The 25631-nt window shown below is 35.6% G+C and overlaps 1 protein-coding gene across 2 annotated transcripts in view; it reads right to left on the reverse strand.

Moving 5' to 3' along the window:
- The window catches only part of SLC44A5 (solute carrier family 44 member 5), a 391705-nt gene that overhangs the window by 156300 nt on the left and 209774 nt on the right, over positions 1-25631 (reverse strand). Inside the window, exon 3 of one of the 2 annotated variants that reach the window (XM_033225324.1) lies at positions 24440-24478. The exons of the other annotated variant lie outside the window; for it this stretch is intronic. Within the exon in view, the coding sequence (XP_033081215.1) occupies positions 24440-24478 (39 nt within the window). The remainder of the gene's footprint in view (positions 1-24439; positions 24479-25631) is intronic. 2 annotated transcript variants of the gene reach the window in all.

Raw genomic sequence — 25631 nt, forward strand, 5'->3', positions numbered from 1 at the left:
CACACGTGTAATCCCAGCACTTTGGGAGACCGAGGCGGGTGGATCACCAGAGGTAAGGAGTTCTAGACATGGTGAAACCTCATCTTTACTTAAAACATACAAAAAATTAGCCAGTGTGGTGGTGCACACCTGTACTCCCGGATGCTTGGGAGGCCAAGGCAGGAGGATTGCTTGAGCCCAGGAGGCAGGGGTTGCAGTAAGCTGAGATCATGCCACTGCACTCCAGCCTGGGCAAGAGAGCAAGACTCCATCTCAAAAACAAACAAACAAAAATATAGTTGTTACACTGAGAATGGAATGTGAGGATGGAATGGGAAGTTCTAACAGGTATCAAATCAGATTTCCAGAAATAGGGAATAGAGATACAGAGATGATGGAAAGAGGCAATGAAACAAAATAGTCACCAATATAGAATTCTATATCTGGTGACAATATGTTCAAAAGAAAGGGTGAAATAAAGACACTTTCAAGCAAAACAAACCAGAGAGTGTGCCCCAGCAGGCCCTCACTAAAATACACTGTGTAATGAGAGAAGAAAAAGTAAGCCAGATCAAAGACTTTTGATGAAAGAAGAAATGCAGAATGAAGAACTATGGAGCAAGGAGAATGACCGCTTATTATTTAAAGCAATAATTAATAAAGTCTTGTGGGGTTAAATAAAACAAGATAAAATTATGGCAATAATATAATCCAAGAATTGAAATATTATGGATTTTTGGTATTATGTAAAAAAGGGTGAAATATTAATGCATTTTAAACTTTTATAAGTATGCAGCCCGTAATTTTAAAAGAGTAGAATCAGCATACATTACTTCCAGACTAGTAGAGGAAGGAAAATAGAAAAAGAAATTTAGTTCATCCATAATCAGATAAGAAAGAAAAGGAAAATAAGCATAGATCAGTCTGGAAAATAAGAAAGCACAACATAAGATGATATATACTGTTATGGACTGAATGTTTATGCCCTCCCAAAGTTTATATGTTGAAGTCCTACCGCCCCTGCCCCACCCCCCAACTATGATGGTATTTGGAAGTAAGGGCCTTTAAGGGTGGTAGGTTTAGGTAAAATCATGAGAGAGGGGTTCCCATGATTACATTAGAGTTCTTATAAGAAGAGGAAAGGAGACCAGTGCTCTCCCTTTGCCATGTGAGGACGCAGCAAGGGGATGGCTGTCTACCAGCCATCTACAAATCAGGAAGAGGGCACTCAACCAGAATCAAATCAGCCCACACCCTGATCTTGAACTTTTTATCTCCAGAACTGTGAGAAATAAATGTCTACTGTTTCAGCCGCCCAGTCTATATAGTATTATGTTATAGCAGCCCAAGCAGGCTAAGAAATATACAAGCTCAAGTTTATTTATAATTACATTAAACACAAAGGGACAAAATATGCCTGTAAAAGATAAAATTGTCATACTATATAAAAAACAAAATCCAACTATATGCTATATGTATGTACAAAAAACAAGGCTAGAAAAAGATTGAAACAGGCTAGGCTTGGTGGCTCATGCCTGTAATCCCAGCACTTTGGGAGGCTAAGGCAGGTGGATCACGAGGTCAGGAGTCCAAGACCAGCCTGGCCAACATGGTGAAACTCTGTCTCTACTAAAGATACAAAAAATTAGCCAGGTGTGGTAGCATGCACCTGTAATCCCAGCTACTTGGGAGACTGAGGCAGGAGAATCGCTTGAATCCAGGAGGTGGAGGTTGCAGTGAGCCGAGATTGTGCCATTGCACTTCAGCCTGTGTGACAGGGTGAGACTCCATCTCAAAAAAAAAGAAAAAAAGAAAGAAAAGGTTGAAACAAAAGGATAGAAAAAGATAAAGCATGTGAATTTTAACCAAAAGGAATGGGTTGAAGTTGATCTCTGGAAATCGAAATTGTAGTAAAATATATTACTATTAGGTTGGTGCAAAAGTAATTGTGGTTTTGCCATTCAAAGTATGGCAAAATTTGCAATTACTTTTGCACCAATCTATAGCAATAAAGAGGGTCATTTCAAAATAATAAAGGTTCAGTTAACTAGGAAGATGTAATAATTTTAAATATATGCACTTAATAACAAAGTTCAAAATGTGAATGTGTAGAACCACAAGGAGAAAGAGACATAATCATGGTAGAGATTGTAACACACTTTCTCCGTATTTTATCCAATATTTTGATCAAAGAGACAAAAATCATCAGTAAGTGTACACTCTATTCAATGAATGGTGGTAGGACAATGGATATCTATAAAGAAAAATAGAAATAAAGTTGGACATTACCTTACATCAGATACAAAAATCAATCTCAGATAGAAAAGCCTGAACTGAAAGGTAAAATTATAAAGTCATTATGACCTCAGAGAGAGGATTTATTAAGCAGTGCACAAAAAGAACTAGTTACAAAGTGAGTCGATTTGTAGAGAGACAGATATAAGGTGTTTTTACGTTTATTGGAAGCATCAGACTTTCTTCCTTCTGTTACACTGGTATCAATAAATGAGTTCTAATGTAAGAAAAAGCATTGCCACACGTGGCAAGATAATGCACTTTGATGTACCCAACTCTACAAAGAACATCAGTTCTTGAGGATAGAACTAGAGTGGTTGTACTGAGAGTGGTTTAGAAAGCCTGGTCACTTTAAGAGTCTTCCATTCCAGTCTCTGAGATTCTAACTGTTGCCCCACTCCCCCAACCTATCCTCCAAAAGCATTCCTCATAATGAATTATAGGTTTTACCAAAAAAAAAAAGAAAAGAAAAGAAAAGAAATTTTATTCAATGAAAGGCTCAATAAAGAGAGGGATAACACTGAATTACTAATATCCAGAATATGTAAAAAACCTCTTTTTTTTAAAAGAGCTTTAAATCAAAAGAACCTTGAAGCAAAACTGGAATCTGTTCTATTCTTTTTGAAAAAAAGGATTTCTTTGGAATACTATTAAAAGACTAAGAAGGTTCTTATACCCAAGATAAATTCTGTGTTTTATCAAGATACTTTTTGTGCTTTATGTTGTCTTTTCTCTTTTTTTCTTCAACTTTTATCTTAAGTTTCAAGGTACATGTGCAGGATGTGCAGGTTTGTTACACAGGTCAACGTGCGCCATGGTAGTTTGCTGCACAGCTCATCCCATCACCCGGGTATTAAGTCCAGCATCCCTTAGCTATTTTTCCTGATGTTCTCCCCCACCGCCAGTCCCCAAACAAGCCACAATGTTTGTTGTTCCCCTTGATGTGTCCATGTGTTCTTATCAGAGAACTTCTGGTTTTTTTTAAAGACAAAACTTTATAAAAACATGAGCAAAAGATTTGGATAGGAACTTCAGAGAAGAAAATCCAAATGGTCAATAAATAATGAAATCATATTCAATCTCATTAATAATTAGGAAGATATACATTAAAACCACAAAGAGAAATGATTATATATCCCCCAAAGATGCATAAAAAGTAAAAAGTTTGATAATATGATGTCTTGACAAAGATGTGGAGTCTTATATACTGCTAGAGAGAATAAAAATTGGTAGAAGTGTTTTCAAAAAGTTTAGCATGATCTGACCTTATGAAAGAACAATTTCAGTCCTAAATATATACCCCATACTACATGTATGTGCATTAAGGCACATGTATAATAAGGTTCATGGCCACATCATTTGTAATAGCCAAAAAGTTAAAACAATCCAATATTTTTCAAAAGTAGAAAAGATAAACAATGACACAGTCGTACAATAGGATACTAAACAGTTACTTCTTTGCTAAAGTAATCACTGTCTTGAATTTCATGATGATCATTTATTTGCTTTTCTTGTAGTTTACTATTTCTTACGCATTCCTAAATAATATAATTTGTCTATTTTTGGCTTTACATCGATGGAATCAAATGATACTTGTTTTTTCCTCTTATCCTTATGTTTGTTAGATTCATATGGCCATATGTATGTTCTCTCTCACTCTTTCTAAGACATACCCACAATCTCACTCACAAAACAGAAGAAAATGAAATGCTACATTTTTCCAAACAAGAAATCCAAAACATGTTATCAATATTACTTCAAAGACTCAAGTAATCCAAGTTCAGAGACTGAGACAGTCCATTCAATGAGCCAACTGAGCATCTGCTATCATTTTGATTACAGCTGGAAATCTGTGTAACTTTAGCAAGTCACTTCTCTGACTCAAGATATAATACTTTTTTGACTATCTATTAGTCCTCATACAGGTTTTGTTTATTGTCAGCCATCCCTACTAGAATTTAAGAGGGTTAGCTTTAAGAGGGCAGGAACTTTGTCTGTTTTGTTCATTACTGTATGCCCCGCCACTCAGAACAGTGGTTCTGGATCATAGTAGATGCTGATTAAATATTTGCTATGAACAAATAATGGAATTTCTCTTAGAGCTGTCTTTTTAAAAAATTATTTGTTCTGCTACGTTTTATTCACTCTCCACACAGGCTGATGCCAGTTGGGCTTTTCACAATGCTGATCATGCACCCATCGGCTAGAATGCATCATAAAACTGACTTAAGAAGTGTTCTGCTTTCACATTTTAAAAACCTCAACAGCCAGCCGGATTTCCAACTTACTTTCTGCAGAGATATAATGATGACAAAGTTACAAGGCAGGATTAATATGTACACTTCCAAGTAATTTCTAGTCACTTGGTTGCTTCAGTGATATTTCTGCCAATAGTCATTCCCTCCTGCTGAGGCAGCTAAGGAGGGGTGGCAACTCTAGTCTTTGGTTCAAAAAGAGTAATATGGTGTAAGGTAGAACCTATTCTCAACACTTTTCCAAGGATTCTTCTTCCACATTTTGTTCATTTGAAGGCCTGCAAATTGACACATGACCTTTCACCCACTACTGATTTTTAAAATGAATATTTTAGAATCCAAATATAAGTTAGCAGTGGGATTTTAGAGCAAAGGTTCTACTTCTAAAGAACATATATAGGTAATATGCGTGGAATCACTATAGATATCTGTTTCTCTAACCATAAATTCCCTTGATCATCCCAGTGCTATAGGAAAGTCTCTTAGAGGACTGAGACTGAACCCTTGAAAGCTGTGTGCAGGTGGGTGTTCTAGCCATTCTGAAGATAATTCAGGTTATTTCATTTTCAATCATTCTTTAAACTTCTTGATTGGTGGAATACTTGAATTAAAATATCTGGAAGTGTTGGGAGAAAAGCTGAGTGTTGGGAGAGAAGCTGAGGCAGGGCTTACATGTCTGCTAGACTTGCTGGCTCCCAGCTTCTAGCACTCCCATTACCTCAAGCAGCCATATGTTTCTCATTCACTTGATAGCTGTTTCCTTTCAACCCCACATCCTCACCACCTGTTTCTTTGTTTGAGCACCAATAAATAGCATGTTCAGGGCCTTCGCAGCCCCCACACTCTCAGTGACCCCCTGGTCCCACTTTTTCTCTCTCAAACTGTCTTTTTCTCATTCCTTTGACTCCACCGGACTTTGTCACCTCCACGACCTGGTGTTGGGTCTGATCCCTCCAACACAGAAAAGCTTACAAAAATCAAAGGATCAATTTGATTGATCCAGTGGCCCAATCAACTCTTGAGCTCTTAAGTAAAACCTCCTAGGTCTTCTTTTTCTCACAAGAATTTTCCAGAATTTCTGAGGTACCTATTTCTGACTCAGATATTTTAGGTAGCCCTATGTTCTCAAGGAGAAAGGAGCTCTGGGCCTCTTTTCTGTACCACAGTGACACCAATCCAAGGAGGGTTCACTACCTTCTTCTACTTAGGTCAGCATTAAAATTGAGAAACATTTCTTCATTATGTCATAATGTATGTCTATTTCTCAATGTCCACTTTCCCACCACTGTGTGTTATCAGTCACAGTCATAAATGAGAGGTTGGTAAGATGTGCTTATTTATTTAGTAATATACATTTAGTAAACACTTTTAAAGTATGGAATTCTCTATGTTTAACCAACAAAAATTTCCCATACACATTCTTATTAATGAAAACTTCACAAAGAAATAAAACCAAGCTTGATGCACATGAAGACATAAATAGCTCTTAAGTAATTTAAAAGATACTGTATAAAAATTATAAACTGTATTTTGTGCTAGGAACAAAAGATGTGGTAGAAAGAGCTAATCAAGATACAAAAATTTATATTCTAACACTATGTTTTTGACTCAATATGTAATCTTGAAAAAATCATTTTGTTTTCTTATGTCTCAGTTTCTGTTAAAGGAAGAATATAATCCATACACTACCTATATCACAACTGGAAAAGTCAAATGAGATCATGATGTGAAATTATTTATGATATTTCCATGAATGTGAGAAAGTATTGTGATTATTATTACTGTTACATATTAAATTACATGTGAAATTTCTGACAGACAAGAAGTCCTCAATAAAAATTACAGTTATGCATCACATAATGACACTTCAGTCAATGATGAATCACATACATGAAGGTGGTCCTCCAAGAAAATAATGGGGCTGAAAATTTCCTATTGCCTAGTGACTTAATAGTCATTGTAACTTCATAGCACAAAGCATTACTCATGATTGTGATGTTGGTGTAAACAATACTATGCTGTCAGTTGTATAAAAGTATCACATATACAATTATTTATGGCCACAATACTTGATAATAATAAATGACTATGTTACTTGTTTATGTATTTACTATACTATATTTATCAAAAAAAAAAAAAACCCAGTAAATTGTAAAACAGCCTCAGGCAGGTCCTTCAAGAGGTATTCTAGGCCTCTTGAAGGCGGTGGCACATGCCTGTAATCCCAGCACTTTGGGACGTCCAGGCGGGCAGATCATCTGAGGTCAGGAGTTCGAGACCAGCCTCATCGACATGGCAAAACCCCTTCTCTACTGAAAATACAGAAATTAGCTGGGCATGGTGGCTAGCACCTGTAACCCCAGCTACTCGGGAGACTGAGGCATGAGAATCGCTTGAATCCAGGAGGCTCAGGTTGCAGTGAGCTGAGATAGTGCCACTGCACTCCAGCCTGGGTGACAAAGCAAGACTCTGTTTCAAAAAAACACAAAACAAAAAACAAACTAACAAAAAAGAGATATTCTAGAAGAAGGCCTTGTTATCATAGGAGGTGACAGCTCCGTGCATGCTATTGCTTCTGAAGACCTTCCAGTGGGACAAGACGTGGAAGTGGAAGACGGTGATATTGGTAATCCTGACCCTATGTAGGCCTAGGCTAACACGTATTTTTGTGTCTCTGTTTTTAACAAAAAGTTTAAAAAGTAAAAAATGTAAAAATAGGGAAAAGTTTATAGAATAAGGATATAAAGAAAGAAAATTTTTTGTACCGCTGTTTATGTTTTAACCTATTATTATAAGAGTCAAAAAGCTTAAACAATTTAAATTTTAAAGTAAAAAAGTTACAGAAAGTTAAGGTTAATTTATATTATACATTTTTAATAAATTTAGTATAAACTAAATACACAGCAATATACAGTAATATCTTAATATACAGTAACATCCTAGGCCTTCACCTCACTTACCTCCCTTCACTCACTGACTCACTCAAAGCAACTTCCAGGAAGTCTTGAAAATTCATTGTAAGTGCCGTATTTACAGGTGTGCTATTTTTTATCATTTATACTGTAGTTTTAGTGTACCTTTTCTATATTTAGATATGTTTAGGTACAGAAATATTTGCCATTGTGTTACAACTGCCTACAGTATTCAGTACAATAACATGCTCTACCGATCTGTAGCCTACGAGCAATAGGTTGTACCACATGGCCTAGGTGTGTAGTAGGCTATACCATCTAGATTTGTCTAAGTACACGCTGTGATGTTTGCACAACAACAAAATTGCCTAACAATGCATTTCTCAGAACATATTCCCATCCTTAAGTGGCACATCACTGCATTTCCCAACTCTTCTCCTAAGAACTCAAATCAATTTTAATTCCCACACCGGTGCCATCCATTCCATCTTCTGTTATCTTACTTGTAGGAATTTAGAGAAAGAAAAGAATTAACTTTATGCCTTTTCTCGGCCTTAGCTGCTGGTGTCTTTCCAGCCTCTAAAACAACCAAGAGCACCTTCCTATATCTCATCACTAAAAGCTCTTGAACTCGGAGGCTCAGGCAGCCTGTGATACTGTTCATTGATAGAGAGCCCTTAAAATGTGAACGTGTCCTGACCAAAAACTTCCCTCTAAGTTCATTTCAACCTCTGAAAAGCTTTCTTTGAGCATTGAGTAGAATTGATCTTTCACTGAGTGCTTTCTCTGTAAGGCCCTATCAGAGACACAAAGATGGATAAGAAACAACTCCTCTTGTGAAGCAGAAATACACAAATGTACAAAGACTGTAATACAAGAACTCAACGAGTGCTTAAAGAGGAAAACAAAAAGGCCCTGGAAAATGTGAGGGAAAGACAGTTCATGTTTAGCTGAGAAATCAGGAAAAGACTCACATAAGGAGGTGGTCTGCAAGCTAGACTTTGAAAGAGGGGTACGAAAATGGGCCCAGTGGGTGGAGGAAGGAAAACTTGGGACAGAGAAATCCAGTGTGTCAAGGAAATAGTGAACCACGAGGAGAGAAATGGATAATGATGGTCATAGTTTAAGTTAAAGACTTACTCAAATCAGCTAGTTTTCTTTTTTACTAATTTAACTGTAACCTTGCTCTCAAATCTCATTACAAAAAAACAAGTTATATGTCACACATCACTTCCAGAAACCCTGTTCCAGAACTTTAGAAATGTTAGAAAATAACTTGCCTTTAAAATTTAACATGGTTTTTGCACTAGTCTGTTTCTAGTCCTGTGCTTTTTCAATGTCACTTACACACACACACACACACACACAATACACACAACATAGTCCTGCATACTATTGCTTAGGAAAGATTTTTACTACATTACCTACTTTATTTCTGACCAGAAACTGTATCTGATTCATTGTTTAAGTACTAAATAAAAATATAAAGAGAAGAACAGAACAGAAAATAGGTAAGTTTGAGCAGCCAGGTTTTTCCAGTAGATATCCCAGGAAAAAAATACTTGAAATAATGTAAATCAAGATACAGTGAATACGTGAGGCACAGGGGAAAACTGTTATGAATTAAAGATGTTTGATAAGGGTGCGTGCCATATTTAGTATATTTAAAATAACCTTTAGCTATTGTGCTAGTGCTATACTTTATATATTTAAGGCTCAATTTGGTATGTTAGTCAAAGTTTTGCACTGCATTTTTTTAAAAACTTTTTTCTAGCTTTATCAATGTATGACTGACAAATAAACATTATGTATAATTAAGGTATATAATGTGATGATTTGATATACACTGTGAAATATTACTACAATCATACTAATTAACACTAGCATCACACATAGTTACCATGTTTGTGTGTGGTGAGAACAGTTAAGATATATTCCTTTAGTAAATTTCAAATATATAGTATAGTATTATTAACTGTAGTCACCATGCAGTACTTTATACCCCCAAATTTATTTTTTGTAATTGAATAATATTTTATTAATATTATTTTTAACCAATAAATCATAATTGTGTACATTCATGAATGGGATATGATGTGATGGTTCAATATATGTATACAATGTAGAATGATTCAATCAAGCTGATAAACATATCCATTATGCTTGTTATCATACTCTGTGGTGAGATATGTGAAATTTAAACTATTTTGAGATATACAATGTATTATTGACTTAGTCACCCTGCTGTGCAATAGATCTCAAAAACCTATTCTTCCGAAGTGAAACTTTATAACCTCTGACCAACAATTTCCCATTCCCTCCCTTCCCTACACTCCCCCTGCAACCTCTGGTAACACCATGCTACTCTCTCTTTTATGAGTTTGACATTTTGAGATTGTACATATAAGTGAGACCTTACAGTATTTGTCTTTTTGTGCCTGGGCGTATTTCACTTATAATACCCTCCAGGTTGCTCCATGTTTTTGCAAATGGCAGAATTTTCTTTTTTTTTTTTCAAGGTGGAATAGTATGCTATTATGTTTATATACCATTTTCTTTCTATTTTTTTTTCTTAAGGTGGAATAGTATGCTATTATGTTTATATACCATTTTCTTTCTATTTTTTTTTTCTTTGTTTGTTTTCTTGAGACACAGTCTCACTCTGTCACTCAGGTTGGAGTACAGTGGCATGTTCTCAGCTCACCGCAACCTCCACCTCCCAATCTCAAGCCATCCTCCCTCCTCAGTCTCCCAAGTAGCTGGAACTACAGAGGCATGCCACCACGCTGGCTAATGTTTTCTTTTTTTTTTTTTTCTTTTTTTTTGTTAGAGACAGGGTTTCACCATGTTGCCCAGGCTGGTCTGGAACTCCTGGGTTCAAGCAATCCACCCACCTTGGCCTCCCAAAGGGCTGGGATTACAGGCCTGAGCCACCCACCTATACCACATTTTCTTTATCCATTAATCTGCTGATAGACACCTAGGCTGATTCCTTATCATGGCTGTTATGAATACTACTGCAGTGAATATGGGACTGTTGATAACTCTTCAACATATTGATTTCAATTCCTTTGGATATGTATTTAGAAATGGGATTGCTGGATCATGTGGTAATTCTATTTTTGTCTTTTTGAGGAACTTCCATACCATTTTTCCATAATGACTGCACTCATTTACATTCTCACCAACAGTGCACAGGGTTTGCTTTTCTCTGCATCCTCACCAACACTTGTTATCTTTCATATTTTCGATAGTAGCCAACAGGCATAAAGTGATATCTCACTGTGATTTTAATTTTGCATTTCCCTAGTGATTAGTGATATAGAGCATTTATTCATATCCTGTCAGCCATTTATGTATCTTTTTTTGAGAAATGTCTGTTCAGGTCCTTTCCCTATGTTTTAATTGAGTTATTTGTTTCCTTGCTACTGAGTTGTTTGAGCCTCTTATATATTTTGGATATAAATTTCTTATCAGATATATGGTTTGAAAATAAGTTTTCCCCCTCTATAAATCGTCTGTCTTTTCACTTTGTTAATTACTTCCTTTACTGTGCAAAAGCTTCTTAGTTTGGTGCAATGCCATTTGTCCATTTTTGCTTTTGTTGGCTATATTTTTGGGGTCATATAAAAAAAAAATCAATGCCCAGACCAGTGTCATGGAAATTTTATTGTTTTTTTCCTAGTAGTTTTATAGTTTCAGGTAGTATATTTAAGTCTTTTGTCCATTTTAAGCTGATTATTTATTTTATTTCATAGACAGGGAGTCTCACTTTGTTGTCCAGGCTGGTTTTGAACTCCTGGCTTCAAGTGATCCTCCCACCTTGGCCTCTCACCATGGCTGGGATTAGAGGTATGAGCCACTGCACCTGGCCGGTTGTTTTTTGTATATGATGTGAGATAATAATTCAATTTCATTCTTCTACATTTGGATATCCAGTTTTCCCAACACTACTTATCAAAGAGACTACCTTTTTTTCCCCATTGAGTGTTCTTAGCACCTTTGTTGAAAATCACTTGAATGTAAATGTGCGAGTTTATTTGTAGACTCTCTGTCCTGTGCCATTGTTAAATGTGTCTGTTTTTAATGCCAGTGTCATGCTATTTTGATTACAATTGCTTTATAATATATTATGAAATCAGGGGATGTAACATCTTCGGCTTTGTTCCTTCTGCTCAAGATTGTTTTGGCTCTGCAGGGTCTTATGTGGTTCCATAAAATTTAACAATTGTTTATCTGTGAAAAATGCCATTGGAATTTTGATAGGGATTGCATTGAATCTGTAGAACACTTTGCATAGTATGAATATTTTAACAATATTAATTCTTCCATTCTGTGAACACAAGATATCTTTCCATTTATTTGTGTTTTCTTCAATTTTTTGCACCAGTGTTTACAGTTTTTGGTATACAAATATTTCCCCTACATGATTAAATTTACACCTAAGTATCTTACTTTTTGTTGCTAGTATAAATGAGATTTTTTCTTCATTTTCTTTTGAAATAGTTTGTTATTAGTGTATAGAAGTGCTAATGATTTTTTATGTTGAGTTTGTATCCTACAGCTTTTCTGAATTCATTTATCAGTTTAATAGTTTTTTGGTGGAATCTTTACAGATTCTATTATATATATATAAGATCATGTCATTAACAAGCAGACAATTTCACTTCTTTTCCTATTAGGATGTCTTTTGTTTCTTTCTGTTGCTTAATTGCTTGGTCTAGGACTTCTAGTGTTATGTTGAAAAGAAGTCATAAGAGTGAGCATTCTTATTTTATCCCTGATCGTAGAGGAAAAGCTTTCAAGTTTTCACTATAGAGTATACTAGCTGTGGGCTTTTCATATACGGCCTTTATTGTGTTGAGGCACATTTCCTCTATACCTAATCTGTTGAGAGTTTTTTATCATAATAGGATGTTGAATTTTGTCAAATGCTTTTGTGTATCTATTGAGATAATAATATAGTTTGTGTGCTTCATTCTGTTAATGTAGGGTATCACAATTGTTTTATTTGCATATGTTAAATCATCCTGGTATCCCAAAGATAAATCCCACTTGATCATGGTGAATAATTGTTTTAATTTATTGTTAAATTCAATTTGCTAGTATTTTGTTGAGAATTTTTGCATTTATGTTTATCAGAGATACTGGCCTGTAATTTTCTTTTTCTGAGTTGTCCTTGTCTGGCTTTTTATCAGGTTAATGTGGGCCTTGTAAAATGACTTTGGAGGTATTCCATTCACTTCAGTTTTTTGAAGCACTGTGTAAAGAATCAGTATTATTTTTTCTCATTTTATCCCTGATCTTACAGGAAGACATTTGGTTACTGATTAAATCTCCTTACTTATTATCCATCCATTCAGATTTTTTATTAATGCTTGATTCAATCTTGGTAGATCGTATGTGTCTAGGAATTTATTTCTTTTAGGTTATCCAATTTGTTGACATATAATTGTTCATAGCAGTTTATGATCCTTTGTATTTCCACGGTTATCAGTTATAATGTTCTTTTTTCATGTTTGTTTTTATTTATTTGAGGCTTCTCTCTTTCTTTTTTAGTCTAGCTAAGGTTTTGTTGACTTCTTGTCTTTTTAAAAAACATGTTAGTTTCATTGATTTTTTTTCTATTGTTTTTCTGGTCTCGCATTTATTTATGCTCTGATCTTTGTTGTTTTCTTCCTTCTACTAATTTTAGGCTTGTTTTGTTCTTCTTTTCCTAGTTTCTTTTTTTTTTTTTTTTTATTATACTTTAAGATCTAGGGTACATGTGTGCAACCTGCAGGTTTGTTACATATGTATACATGTGCCATGTTGGTGTGCTGCACCCATTAACTCATCATTTACATTAGGTATATCTCCTAATGCTAGCCCTCCCCCGTCCCCCTTCCCACAATAGGCCCAGGTGTGTGATGTTCCCCTTCCTGTGTCCGAGTGATCTCATTGTTCAATTCCCACCTATGAGTGAGAACATGCGGTGTTTGGTTTTCTGTTCTTGTGATAGTTTGCTGAGAATGATGGTTTCCAGCTGCATCCTTGTCCCTACAAAGGACACAAACTCATCCTTTTTTATAGCTGTATAGTATTCCATGGTGTATATGTGCCATGGTTTCTTAATCCAGTCTGTCACTGATGGACATTTGGGTTGATTTCAAGTCTTTGCTATTGTGAATAGTGCCACAATAAACCTACATGTGCATGTGTCTTTATAGCAGCATGATTTATAATCCTTTGGGTATATACCTAGTAATGGGATGGCTGGGTCAAATGGTATTTCTAGTTCTAGACCCTTGAGGAAACACCACACTGTCTTCCACAATGGTTGAACTAGTATACAGTCCCACCAACAGTGTAAAAGTGTTCCTATTTCTCCACATCCTCTCCAGCACCTGTTGTTTCCTGATTTTATAATGACTGCCATTCTAACTGGTGTGAGATGGTATCTCATTGTGACTTTGATTTGCATTTCTCTGATGGCAAGTGATGATGAGCATTTTTTCATGTGTCTGTTGGCTGTATGAATGTCTTCTTTTGAGAAATGTCTGTTCATATCCTTTGCCCACTTTTTGATGGGGTTGTTTGTTTTTTTCTTGTAAATTTGATTGAGTTCTTTGTAGGTTCTGGATATTAGCCCTTTGTCAGATGAGTAGATTGCAAACATTTTCTCCCATTCTGTAGGTTGCCTATTCACTCTGACAGTAGTTTCTTTTGCTGTGCAGAAGCTCTTTAGTTTAATTAGATCCCATTTGTCAATTTTTGCTTTTGTTGCCATTGCTTTTGGTGTTTTAGACATGAAGTCCTTGCCCATGCCTTTGTCCTGAATGGTATTACGTAGGTTTTCTTCTAGGGATTTTATGTTTGTAGGTCTAACATTTAAGTTTCTAATCCATCCTGAATTAACTTTCGTATAAGGAGTAAGGAAAGGATCCAGTTTCAGCTTTCTACTTATGGCTAGCCAATTTTCCCAGCACCATTAATTAAATAGGGAATCCTTTCCCCATTTCTTGTTTTTGTCAGGTTTGTCAAAGATCAGATGGCTGTAGATGTGTGATATTATTTCTGAGGGCTCTGTTCTGTTCCATTGGTCTATATCTCTGTTTTGGTACCAGTACCATGCTGTTTTGGTTACTGTAGCCTTGTAGTATAGTTTGAATTCAGGTAGCATGATGCCTCCAGCTTTGTTCTTTTGGCTTAGGATTGTCTTGGTAATGTGGGGTCTGTTTTGGTTCCATATGAACTTTAAAGCAGTTTTTTCCAATTCTGTGAAAAAAGTCATTGGTAGCTTAATGGGGATGGCATTGAATCTATAAATTACCTTGGGCAGTATGGCCATTTTCACAATATTGATTCTTCATATCCATGAGCATGGAATGTTCTTCCATTTGTTTGTGTCCTCTTTTATTTCACTGAGCAGTGGTTTGTAGTTCTCCTTGAAGGGGTCCTTTACATCCCTTATAAGTTGGATTCCTAAGTATTTTATTCTCTTTGAAGCTATTGTAAATGGGCGTTGATTCATGATTTGGCTCTCTCTTTGTCTGTTACTGGTGTATAAGGATGCTGGTGATTTTTGCACATTGATTTCGTATCCTGAGACTTTGCTGAAGTTTCTTATCAGCTTAAGGAGATTTTGGGCCGAGACCATGGGGTTTTCTAAATATACAATCATGTCATCTGCAAACAGGGACAATTTGACTTCCTCTTTTCCTAACTGAATACCCTTGATTTCTTTCTCTTGCCTGATTGCCCTAGCCAGAACTTCCAACACTATGTTGAATAGGAGTGGTGAGAGAGGGTGAGTCTAAATCTCTTTGTAAGTCTCTAAGGACATACTTTTTGAATCTGGGTGCTCCTGTATTGGGTGCACAAATATTCAGGATAGTTAGCTCTTCCTGATGAATTGATCCCTTTACCATTATGTAATGGCCTTCTTTGTCTCTTTTGATCTCTGATGGTTTAAAGTCTGTTTTATCAGAGACTAGGATTGCAACCCCTGCTACTATACACAACATACACCACAGTCAAACACAAAAATTATTATAAAAACAAAAAGTCCCATCCAAATGACAGCAATTTCAAAAAGAAATACTGGCCCCCTCATATGAGAAGGAATCAGTGCAAGAACTCTATCTATTCAAAAAGTCAGAGTGTTTCCTTACCTCTAAAGAATTGCACTATCTCTCCAGCAATGGATCCTAACCAGATTGAAATGTCTGAAACAACTGACATAGAATTCAGAATATGGATGGCCAAGAAAGCTCAATGAGATTCAAGAGAAAATTAAAACCCGATCCAAGAAAACTCAAAAAATGATCCAAGTCTTGAAAAACAACAGAGCCATTTTAAGAAAGAACCAAACTCAACTTCTGGAATTGAAAATTTCACTATAGAAATTTCAAAATACAGCTAAAAGTCTTAATAACAGATTAGACCAAGCTAAGGAAAGAATTTCAGAGCTTGAATATCAGTCCTCCAAATCAACTCAATCAGACAGAAACAAATAAAAAGGGATAATTTAAAAATGGACAAAGCCTCTAGAGACTATACGTGTGACTCACTGGCATTTCTGAGAGAGAAGAAGAGAGAGTAAGCAACTTGGAAAACATATTTGAGGATACAATCCACAACAATTTTCCCAATTTTGCTAAAGAAGTTGATATGTAAGTTCAAGAAATCAGAGAACCTCTGTGAGACATTATACAAGGTGACCTTCCTCAAGACACATAATCAACAGAATTTTCAAAGTCAACATGAAAAGAAATCTTACAGGCAACTATAGAAAAGGGTCATATCACTTACAAAGGGAACCTCATCAGGTGAACAGCGGACTTTGCAGCAGAAATGTTACAAGCCAGAATAGACCTGGAGGCCTATTTTTAGCATTCTTGAATAAAAGAAATTCCAACCAAGTATTTTGTATCTCACCAAACTAATTTTCATAACAGGAGAAAGACAATGTTTTCCAAACAAGCAATCATTAAGAAAATTCATTACCACTAGACCAGTTTACAAGAGACACTTAAAGGAGTTCTAAACGTGGAAATAAAAGAATAATACTTGCTACCACAAAAACACATAAGTACATGGTCCACAGGCCCTATAAAAAACAACTACACAATTGAGACTACAAAGCATCAAACTAACAACATTGCAACAGGATCAAAATCTCACATATCAATATTAACCTTGAATGTAAATGGCCTAAACACCCCACTAAAAGGCATAGAGTGGCAAATTGGATTTACAAAAAAAGACCCAACCTTCCTCTGTCTTCAAGAGACACATATCATGGGTAACAACACCTATAGGCTCCTTGCCCCTGAATGACTTTTGGGATAGAAAAAGATCTATCAAATAAATGGGAAATGAAAAAGAGCAGGAGTGGCTATTATTGTATGAGATAAAACAGAATTTAAACTCACAACAGAAAAAAAGACATAAAAGAGGATTACACAATAATAAAGAGTTCATTTCAACAAAGAAGACATATTTGTCCTAAATACATATGCACTCAGCATTGGAGCACTCAGATTCATAAAACAGGTACTTCTAGACCTATGGAAAGACTTAAACAGCCAATAATAACAGGGAACCTCAATACTCTACTAAGAGTGTTAGATCATCGAGGCAGAAGACTAACAAAGAAATTCTGGACTAAAATTCAATTCTTGACCAACTGGACCTAAAAGACATCTACAAGGTACTACCCAACAACCACAGAATATGCATTCTTCTCATGTGCACATGGAATATAGTCTAAGATCAACCACGTTCTTGGCCATAAAGCCAGTCTCAATAAATTTAAAAAAACTAAAATCATACCAGACATATTCTCTGACCACAAGGAAATAAAAATAGATATCAGTACCAAGAGGATTTCTCAAAACCAAACAACTATATGAAAACTAAGCAACTTGCTTCTGAATGACTTTTGGGTAACCAAAAAAATTAATGAAATAAAAAAATTATTTGAAATAAATAAAAAGACACAACATAGCAAAATCTCTGGGATGCAGCAAAAGCAGTGTTAAGAGGAAAGTTTATGGCACTAAATACCTGTATCGAGAAGTTAGAAAAATCTCAGATTAACAATCTAATATTACACTTAGAGGAACTAGAAAAACAAGAACAAACTAATCCCAAAGCTGGCAGAAGAAAATAAATTACTAAAATCAGAAGAGAGCTAATTGACATTGAGATGCCAAAATTCACAAAAAAGGATCAACAAAACAAAAAATTGGTTATTTGAAAGCAGAAATAAATAATGCCAATAGACTGCTAGCTGAATTAACAAAGAAAAAAAGAGAGACAATCCAAATGAGCACACCAACAACAATGGTGACATTACAACCAATCCCACCGAAACACAAAAGATCCTCAGAGAAAACTATGAATACATCTATCTATACAAACTAAAAAATCTAGAGGAAATAGTCTCCCAAGATTTAATCAGGAAGAAATTGAAACCCTGAACAGGCCAATAATGAATTCTGAAATAGAGCCAGTAACAAAAAATGTACCAACCAAAAAAAGCCCTATAGCAGACAAATTCACAACCAAATTTTACCAGGTGTATAAAGAAGAGCTGGTACCAATCTTACCAAAACTATTCCAAAAAAATCAAGGAGAGGAGACTCCTGCCTAACTCATTCTACAAAACCAGCATCATTCTGATACCAAAATCTTGCAAAGACACAACAAACAAAGAAAACTCCAGGCCAATATCCTTGATGAACTTAGACCCCAAAATCCTTAACAACAACAACAAAAAAGAGCAAATGGAATCCAGCAGCACATCGATAAGTTAATTCATCCTATCAACTAGGATTTATTCCTGGGATGCAAGGTTGGGGTTGGTTCGACATACATGAACCAACAAATGTGACTCACCACATCAACAGAATTAAAAACAAAGACCATATGATCATCTCAATAGATGCAAAAAAAAAAAAAAGCTTTTGATAAAATCCAACATCCCTTCATAACAAAAACTCTCATTTTAAAAAAAATCTTCAAATGCCTAACAAAAGCAGGCATTAAAGGAACATTCCTCAAAATAATGAGCAATTTATGAAAAACCTGTAGCCAACATCATACTAAAAGAGCAAAAACTGGAAGCATTTCCCTTGCGGAACTGGAACAAGACAAGGATCCTCACTCTCACCACTCCTATTCAGCATAGTACTGGAAGTCCTAGCTAGAGCAATCAGGTGAGAGAAAAAAACAAAACGGATCTAAATAGGAAAAGAATATGTAAAATTATATCTCTCCACCTAAGACAGAACTCGATACATAGAAAATTCTAAAGACTCTGTTGAAAGATTCCTAAGCATAATAAATGACTTCAGTAAAGTTTTAGGATACATATCAATGTACAAAATCTAGTAGCATTTCTGTACACTAGTAACATTCAAGCTGATAGCCAAATCAAGAATACAATCCCATTTACAATAGACAAAAATAAAATAAAATACCTAGCAATACATTTAACCAATGGTGTAAAATAGAGAACTACAAGGAGAACTACCACACACTGCTGAAAGAAATCATAGATGACACAATCAAATGAAAAAAATATTCCTTGCACATAGATTGGAAGAATCAATATTGTTTAAATAAAAATTTAAATGGCCATACTGCCCAAAACAATATACAGATTCAACATTATGCCTATCAAACCACCAACACCATTTTTTACAGAATTAGAAAAAACTAATCTAAAATTAATATAAAACCAAAAAAGAGCCCAAATAGCCAAAGCATCCTAAGCAAAAAGAACAAAGTTGGCATCACATTACCCAACTTCAGACATACCACATTACCCAATTTCAAACTATACTAAGGCTACAGTAGTCAAAACAGCATGGCACTGGTATAAAAACAGATATACACCAATGGAAGATACTAGAGAACTCAGAAATAAAGCTGCACTCCTACAACCAACTGACTTTCAACAAAGCCAACAATAATAAGCAATAAGGAAAGGACTTCCTGTTTAATAAATGGTGCTGGGGTAGCTCGCTATCCATATGCAACAGAAAGAAACTAGACCTCCTACCTATCACCATATACAAAACTTAACTCGTGATGGATTAAATACTTAAATGTAAGACGTCAAACTATAAAAATACTAGAACACCACCTAGGAAATAACCTTATAGACACTGGTCTTGGCAAAGAACTTAGAACTAAGTCCACAAAAGCAATTGTAACAACAACAACAACAACAAAAATTAAGCCAGGTACAGTGGCTCACACTTGTAATCCCAGCACTTTGGGTGTCCAAGATGGGTAGATTGCTTGAGTCTAAAAGTTTGAGCCAGCCTGGGCAACATAGTGAGACCCCCATCTCTACAAAAACATAGAAATTAGCCAGGCATCATGGTGCATATTCCTAACTACTTAGAAGGCCGAGATGGAAGGATTACCTGGGCCTAGGAAGGTCTAAGCTGCAGTGAGCCATGATCACGCCACTGCACTTCAGCCTGAGTGACAGAATGGGACTCTGTCTCAAAAACAAAATTGACAAGTGGGAGCTAATTAAACTAAAGAGCTTCTGCCCAGCAAGAGACACTATCAACAGGGTAAACAGACAACTGACAGAATGGGATAAAATATTAGTAGCAAACTATGCACCCAACAAAGGTCTAATATCCAGAATATATAAGGAACTTAACCAAACAAGTAAAAAACACATAACTCCATTAAAAGGTGGGCAAGATACTTCAAAAAGAAGATATACAAGTGGCCAAGAAACAAATGAAAAAAATAATGCTTCACATCGTGCATCATCAGAGAAATGCAAATCAAAATCCCAAAGCAATACCATCTCACACCAGTGAGAGTGGTAATTATTAAAAAGTCAAAAAATAACAGATGTTGGTGAGTACACAGAGAAAAAGGACCTCTTTATGCTATTGGTAGGAATGTAAATGAGTTCAGTCACTGTGGAAAGCAGTTTGGAGATTTCTCAAAGAAGCAAAAACAGAACTACCGCTCAACCTAGCAATCCCATTGCTTGGTGTATATCCAAAGAAAAAGAAATTGTTCTACCGAAAAGACACCTGCACTTGTATGTTTATTCCATCAGGATTCACAATAGCAAAGATATGAAATCAACCTAGGTGCCCATCAACAGTGGATTGGATAAAGAAACTGTGACACATATACACTAGGGAATACTATGCAGTCACAAAAAGAGAGAAATCATGTCCTTTGAAGCAACATGGATGTAGGTGGAGGCCATCATCCTAAGTTAATTGATACAGAAATAGAAAGCAAAGCACTGCATATTTTTATCAGTGGGAGTTAAACATTGGGTACATACAGACATAAAGATGGGAACAACAGACACTGGGGACTATAAGAGGGGAGTGAGGATGGGGACAAGGGTTGAAAATCAACCTCTTGGGTACTCTGCTCACTATTTGGGTGACAGGTTCTACCTCAATGGTTCTATCCCAAACCCTCACATCATGCAATATACTCTTGTAACAAGCCTTCACATGTGTCCTCTGAATCTAAAATAAAATTTGAAATTTAAAAGAATAAGATTGAAAAATATCCAAACACTGTTTTCATTGTCTCGCATGTCATGCAAATCTTTGCCTAAAAAAGCTGCACAGCCATCTCAACTTTCTTTGATTTGGCTAAGGAAGTGTTATTTGAAGGATTATTATGAAACAAGTATTAATACCTCATTTAAAAAGACTCTCTGTATACATAAACATATGCCCATACATGCATATATATATATATATATATACACACACACATACAACAATGTAATCATGTTTTATGTTATTACAAAGGGTTAAAAACTGTCTCTTCTTTATCTTGTGTACTTTAAAGTAATATATTTTTACGTTTGGTTATAAATAAATATTTTGACATGTCAGAATCAAATTGGTATGAAAATAGCCAATATTCAAAATGGCATACTGTATGTTAAGCTAATATATTTGCTTTTGTGGTTTGATATTTATGTACTACAAATTAGATAAAATGTGATAAATGAAAAAAGTAATATTAAGTTATTAGAATTGTTCTTTGAACATTTTAAACAGCAATTGGTTATTTATTTGCTCACTTCACAACCTGATTTTGAAAATAGGAACTGTAATTATAAACAGATTCATCTGATTATTTTGTGGAAAATAGACCAGAGTAGGATAATAGCTGCAGATAAAAATGAGTTAGGAGGTTATGATAGGTATCTAACTGAGAAGTAACAGTGGTTTGAATGAAGCAATTTAGTGGAGATGGTGAGTGGTGATGCCCTTATTAAAGAAAGGAAGGTAGACGCAGGAGCAGATTTGGTGGGGTATAAAGTCAAATAAATAAGTCCAGGGCAAGAAAGAGCAGTCAGGGCTAGAGATGTAAATCTAGGACTTAACACCACATTCATGGTTTTTAAAACTATGGGATCAGATACAATTACCTGGAAAAGTCAGAGAAAATGCATCCTGGGGGCTCTCCAACACCCAGACTTTAAGTGTGAGCGACTGGGCAGAGAAGGAGAAATCACAGAGTCAGGAGGAAACCCAGGAGAGTGTGGAAGCAGAAGAAGAAAGTGTTTTAAAAAGTGGAGTAGCTGACCATGGTAAATGCTACTGAGAGAGAGTAAGGTGAGGAAAAGAATTCTAGAATGGAAGAGCAAGATACAGGTCTGTGGAAATGATAAAAAACTGTTTCATGAAGTAATGCAGATACAATTCCAGTTGGAGTGATTTAATGAGAGAATAGGAGAAAAGTGGAGTCAGTGCCTATAAACAATTCTTTTGAGTTTTAGCATGATGAAAGCGTTAATTGCATATTTTAAAAAAATAAATTTCAGGCAGCTATATTAAGGCATATTTAGATGTAGGCAAGAGAGAGAGAGGGGATAATTGCAAGAGCAAAGTCTTTGAAGAGGCAGTGCTGATAGAGGTACTATGAACCTTGGAAAGGATGAGAACAACCCTTCCCTGTAACAGAAGAGGAAGTGGCGCACATGGGAACAAGCCACGGACTTTGGTGGGCTTCAGCTTCTTTGGAACAGAAGGCTATTGAAAAATGTGTCCTGTGGGTTAACCTCAATAATACTCCTAATTCTCCCAAGCTTACCCACATTGTTAGCACAGTTAAGCTTTCTTTAATACCAGGCTCTTAAAAAGAAGTATAAATGTGGAATGAATGAACCAAAAAGAAAAGACAAAAATGGCATCATCCACCCAATTGAAATGCAAGGCCTGTTTATCCACTTCCTGACTACTGAGTGCACCCCAGATCTTAGGATCTGGGAGTGTTTCCCTCTGCTGAGATGCACTTTTAGTGGATGCAAAACCAACAGTTCCTCCTGGGCCATGGCTCAGCAGAGTTATCCCATTAGTACCTTCTCTGGGAGAATGGAAGTGGCATAGTACAATATCATATGTTGAACTTTTCCTCTTTCTTTTACTTTTGTCCATTCAAGCAGAAGCAGCACTCAGTGGTACTTCTTTCCGTAGGCTACTTTATATCAGAAGTGGAGTGTTTTTTTCCTCATTGGCTCATTTATCTCAAAAACCTTGTCAGAAAGATGAGGGTTTATTTTAGGCCTAATTACTTTATTCTAAGTGAGAAGACAAGGTATATGAATAAAAACATAACTCAGATCATACTGAGCAAAAAAAATTATTTTGAATCATGATACATTTTGAGGCAGAATAATTCAGACTTCTGATGGCAGAAAAAAGACTTGACCTCTACTTTGTTTTAAGGTAGGAAAAAAAAATCTGCTGATATATTTTTTACTTTTTTATTTCAACCCTAAGATTAAAAAATTACAAATGGAAATTTATAAAATAGGCTCTACAAAAGATTATATAACCTACCTTTCTACCTTATATGATCATATATGATTAAGTAACAAAATCTATATGAAGGAATTTTGAAACTGTAAAATGCTATCTAAGTGTGAGAACAAACAGCAGGATCTAAGTAGGTAAAATTAAAGTACATGAGAGTCAATAAATGGGTTTTGAGAACACAGGCAGGAAAGTACATGTATGATCATATTTTCTTATACATTTATTTATTTAATTGACAAATTACTTTAATTAATTAATTAATATACACAATAATTGTGTATATTTATGGGGTGCAATGTAATGCTTTGCTCTATGTATACATCATAAAAAGATGAAGTTAAACTAATTAACATATCCATCACCTTGCAGGTGATCACAGTTAATAATAATGTATTGCAGATTTTAAAACTGCTAATAGAATGGACTTTTAACATTCTCACCACATATATAATAATCTTTTATTTGAAGATTGGGAATCCAAGTAATGTTGGAAGACAAAGTATAAAAGTACTTATTTGTGTATCTCAGGGGCAATGAGATTGCACAAAGGAAGAGAAATTCTTGAAACCAGTGCTGCTGAAATTTTTATTTGCACATGAATCACCTGAGAATCTTCTGAAGGTGCAGATTCTGATTCAATAAGTCTGGGATGGGACTTGAGATGCTGAATTTCCAACTCCCAGGTCCTACTCATGCTGCTGGTCTACAGACCACACTTTGAGTAGCAAGGCTCAACTCTATGGAGCTGACTAAGGAGAGAGCTGGCTGTCAGAAAAAGAAGACTAAATAATATACTCAGAGTGTCATGAAAGCTGGAGAGTGAAGGTCTTTATTGGAAAGAGAGATGTGAACAAGACTCACATGTCAAAGTCACAAACTGAGTTGAAAGGAGGGAAAGAAAACAAGATGTGTCAGGTGAGCTGGGGTGATAAAGCATCAGTAGCTGCATGATGTGTTTCCTGGGAAATTCATTTACAGCTCCAAAAAGAGGGAACCCTTTCAGGAAGAAGAAATCAGACAGTTGGAAGAAGAATCCAAAAACAGCTTCACTCAGTAATTATTCTTTACCAACCAAATATTTAGCTATTCCTAGATTTTAAAAGAATCACATATTTCTCAATGGATAGACTATCATGAAAGATTCTTAGCACTTAATACTCAGACTATGACTTACCAAAGTCCTCTTCCTCAGAGGGAGTATCTGCTGGTTTTTCTAGGAAAAAGCACAAAAGGCAAAAAAATATATATATATATATTTGTAGGGGTTGATGACTCTGAGGCTCTATACACATCTCTCCCTATCCTAAAAAATCTTAGTTTTTAGACTAATACACAGAATAACATAAGGCAGTTGGACAGGTTGAACTAATTATTTATACACAAAGCCACCAATAATAAGCATTTATTCTTAAGAAGTTACCAAAAAAATAATTCACGAAGGTGCGGGAGGTAAGAGGTTTGGGGATGATGAAATAAAGCTGTTAATTCTTCCATTTGCATCTATGACTTGTACAATGTAGATGATATGTAGAGACTTGAAAAATTCATTATCAAGAAATAAGGCATTTTGTTTACTCTCATTTTCTGTTCCTGCTTTAAACTTCAGAAGACATATTAGTCATGAAAACCTTAATATGCATTAAATACCTTCTATTACATGCAGAATAGCCAGTGTAGACTAGGGAAAAGAGATATATTTTGAATTCAGTGGTCCCACTTTAATCACACTACGTGTGGCCTTCAGCTTTAACAGAAACTCCCATGTGATAACTATGAATGACTCTATTCAATTTGGAAGGTACAAATTATGGTAATTTTGGGGAATGGGGAGGTGGCACGTACCATAATGAACAATAACAGCATCCTAATGCTTCAAGTGTCACATATGTTAAACAAAAACACTAATGCTTTCTACGAACACCCCATTCTCTGGTGCTTTATCAGACTTGCCAACTCATTAATTAGAGCTATTGAATAGAATTCCCTCTATAGATTTCATGGGCAGAAATTACAATGCTTGGTCTCCCCACTGATTTTTCATCAATCGGACTAACAGTAGCAAATCATTGAGAGTCAGAGTTGGGGTAAAGATTCCAGGGAAAGCGAACATTTGTAAATTGTGTTCCCTTGGGAAAAATAATAATAACGATAATTAAAATAGCAACCAACTTTTGAACACTTACTATGCACCAGGTGCCATGTTTCATTTATGTTATCTCATTTAATATTCAAAACCAGCCTTGCAGTAGTTACAATAATCAGTTCACTTCTAAAAATGAGAATACGAGGTTCCCAGAGGCAACGTGAACTTTTGGGTCTAATCTTTGTTTAAAGTCACACTGCTAGTAAGTAGGGAACCTGGAATT

The sequence above is a fragment of the Trachypithecus francoisi genome, unplaced genomic scaffold (assembly GCF_009764315.1).
Source record: "Trachypithecus francoisi isolate TF-2019V2 unplaced genomic scaffold, Tfra_2.0 Lachesis_group12, whole genome shotgun sequence".
Classification (NCBI taxonomy): domain Eukaryota; kingdom Metazoa; phylum Chordata; class Mammalia; order Primates; family Cercopithecidae; genus Trachypithecus; species Trachypithecus francoisi.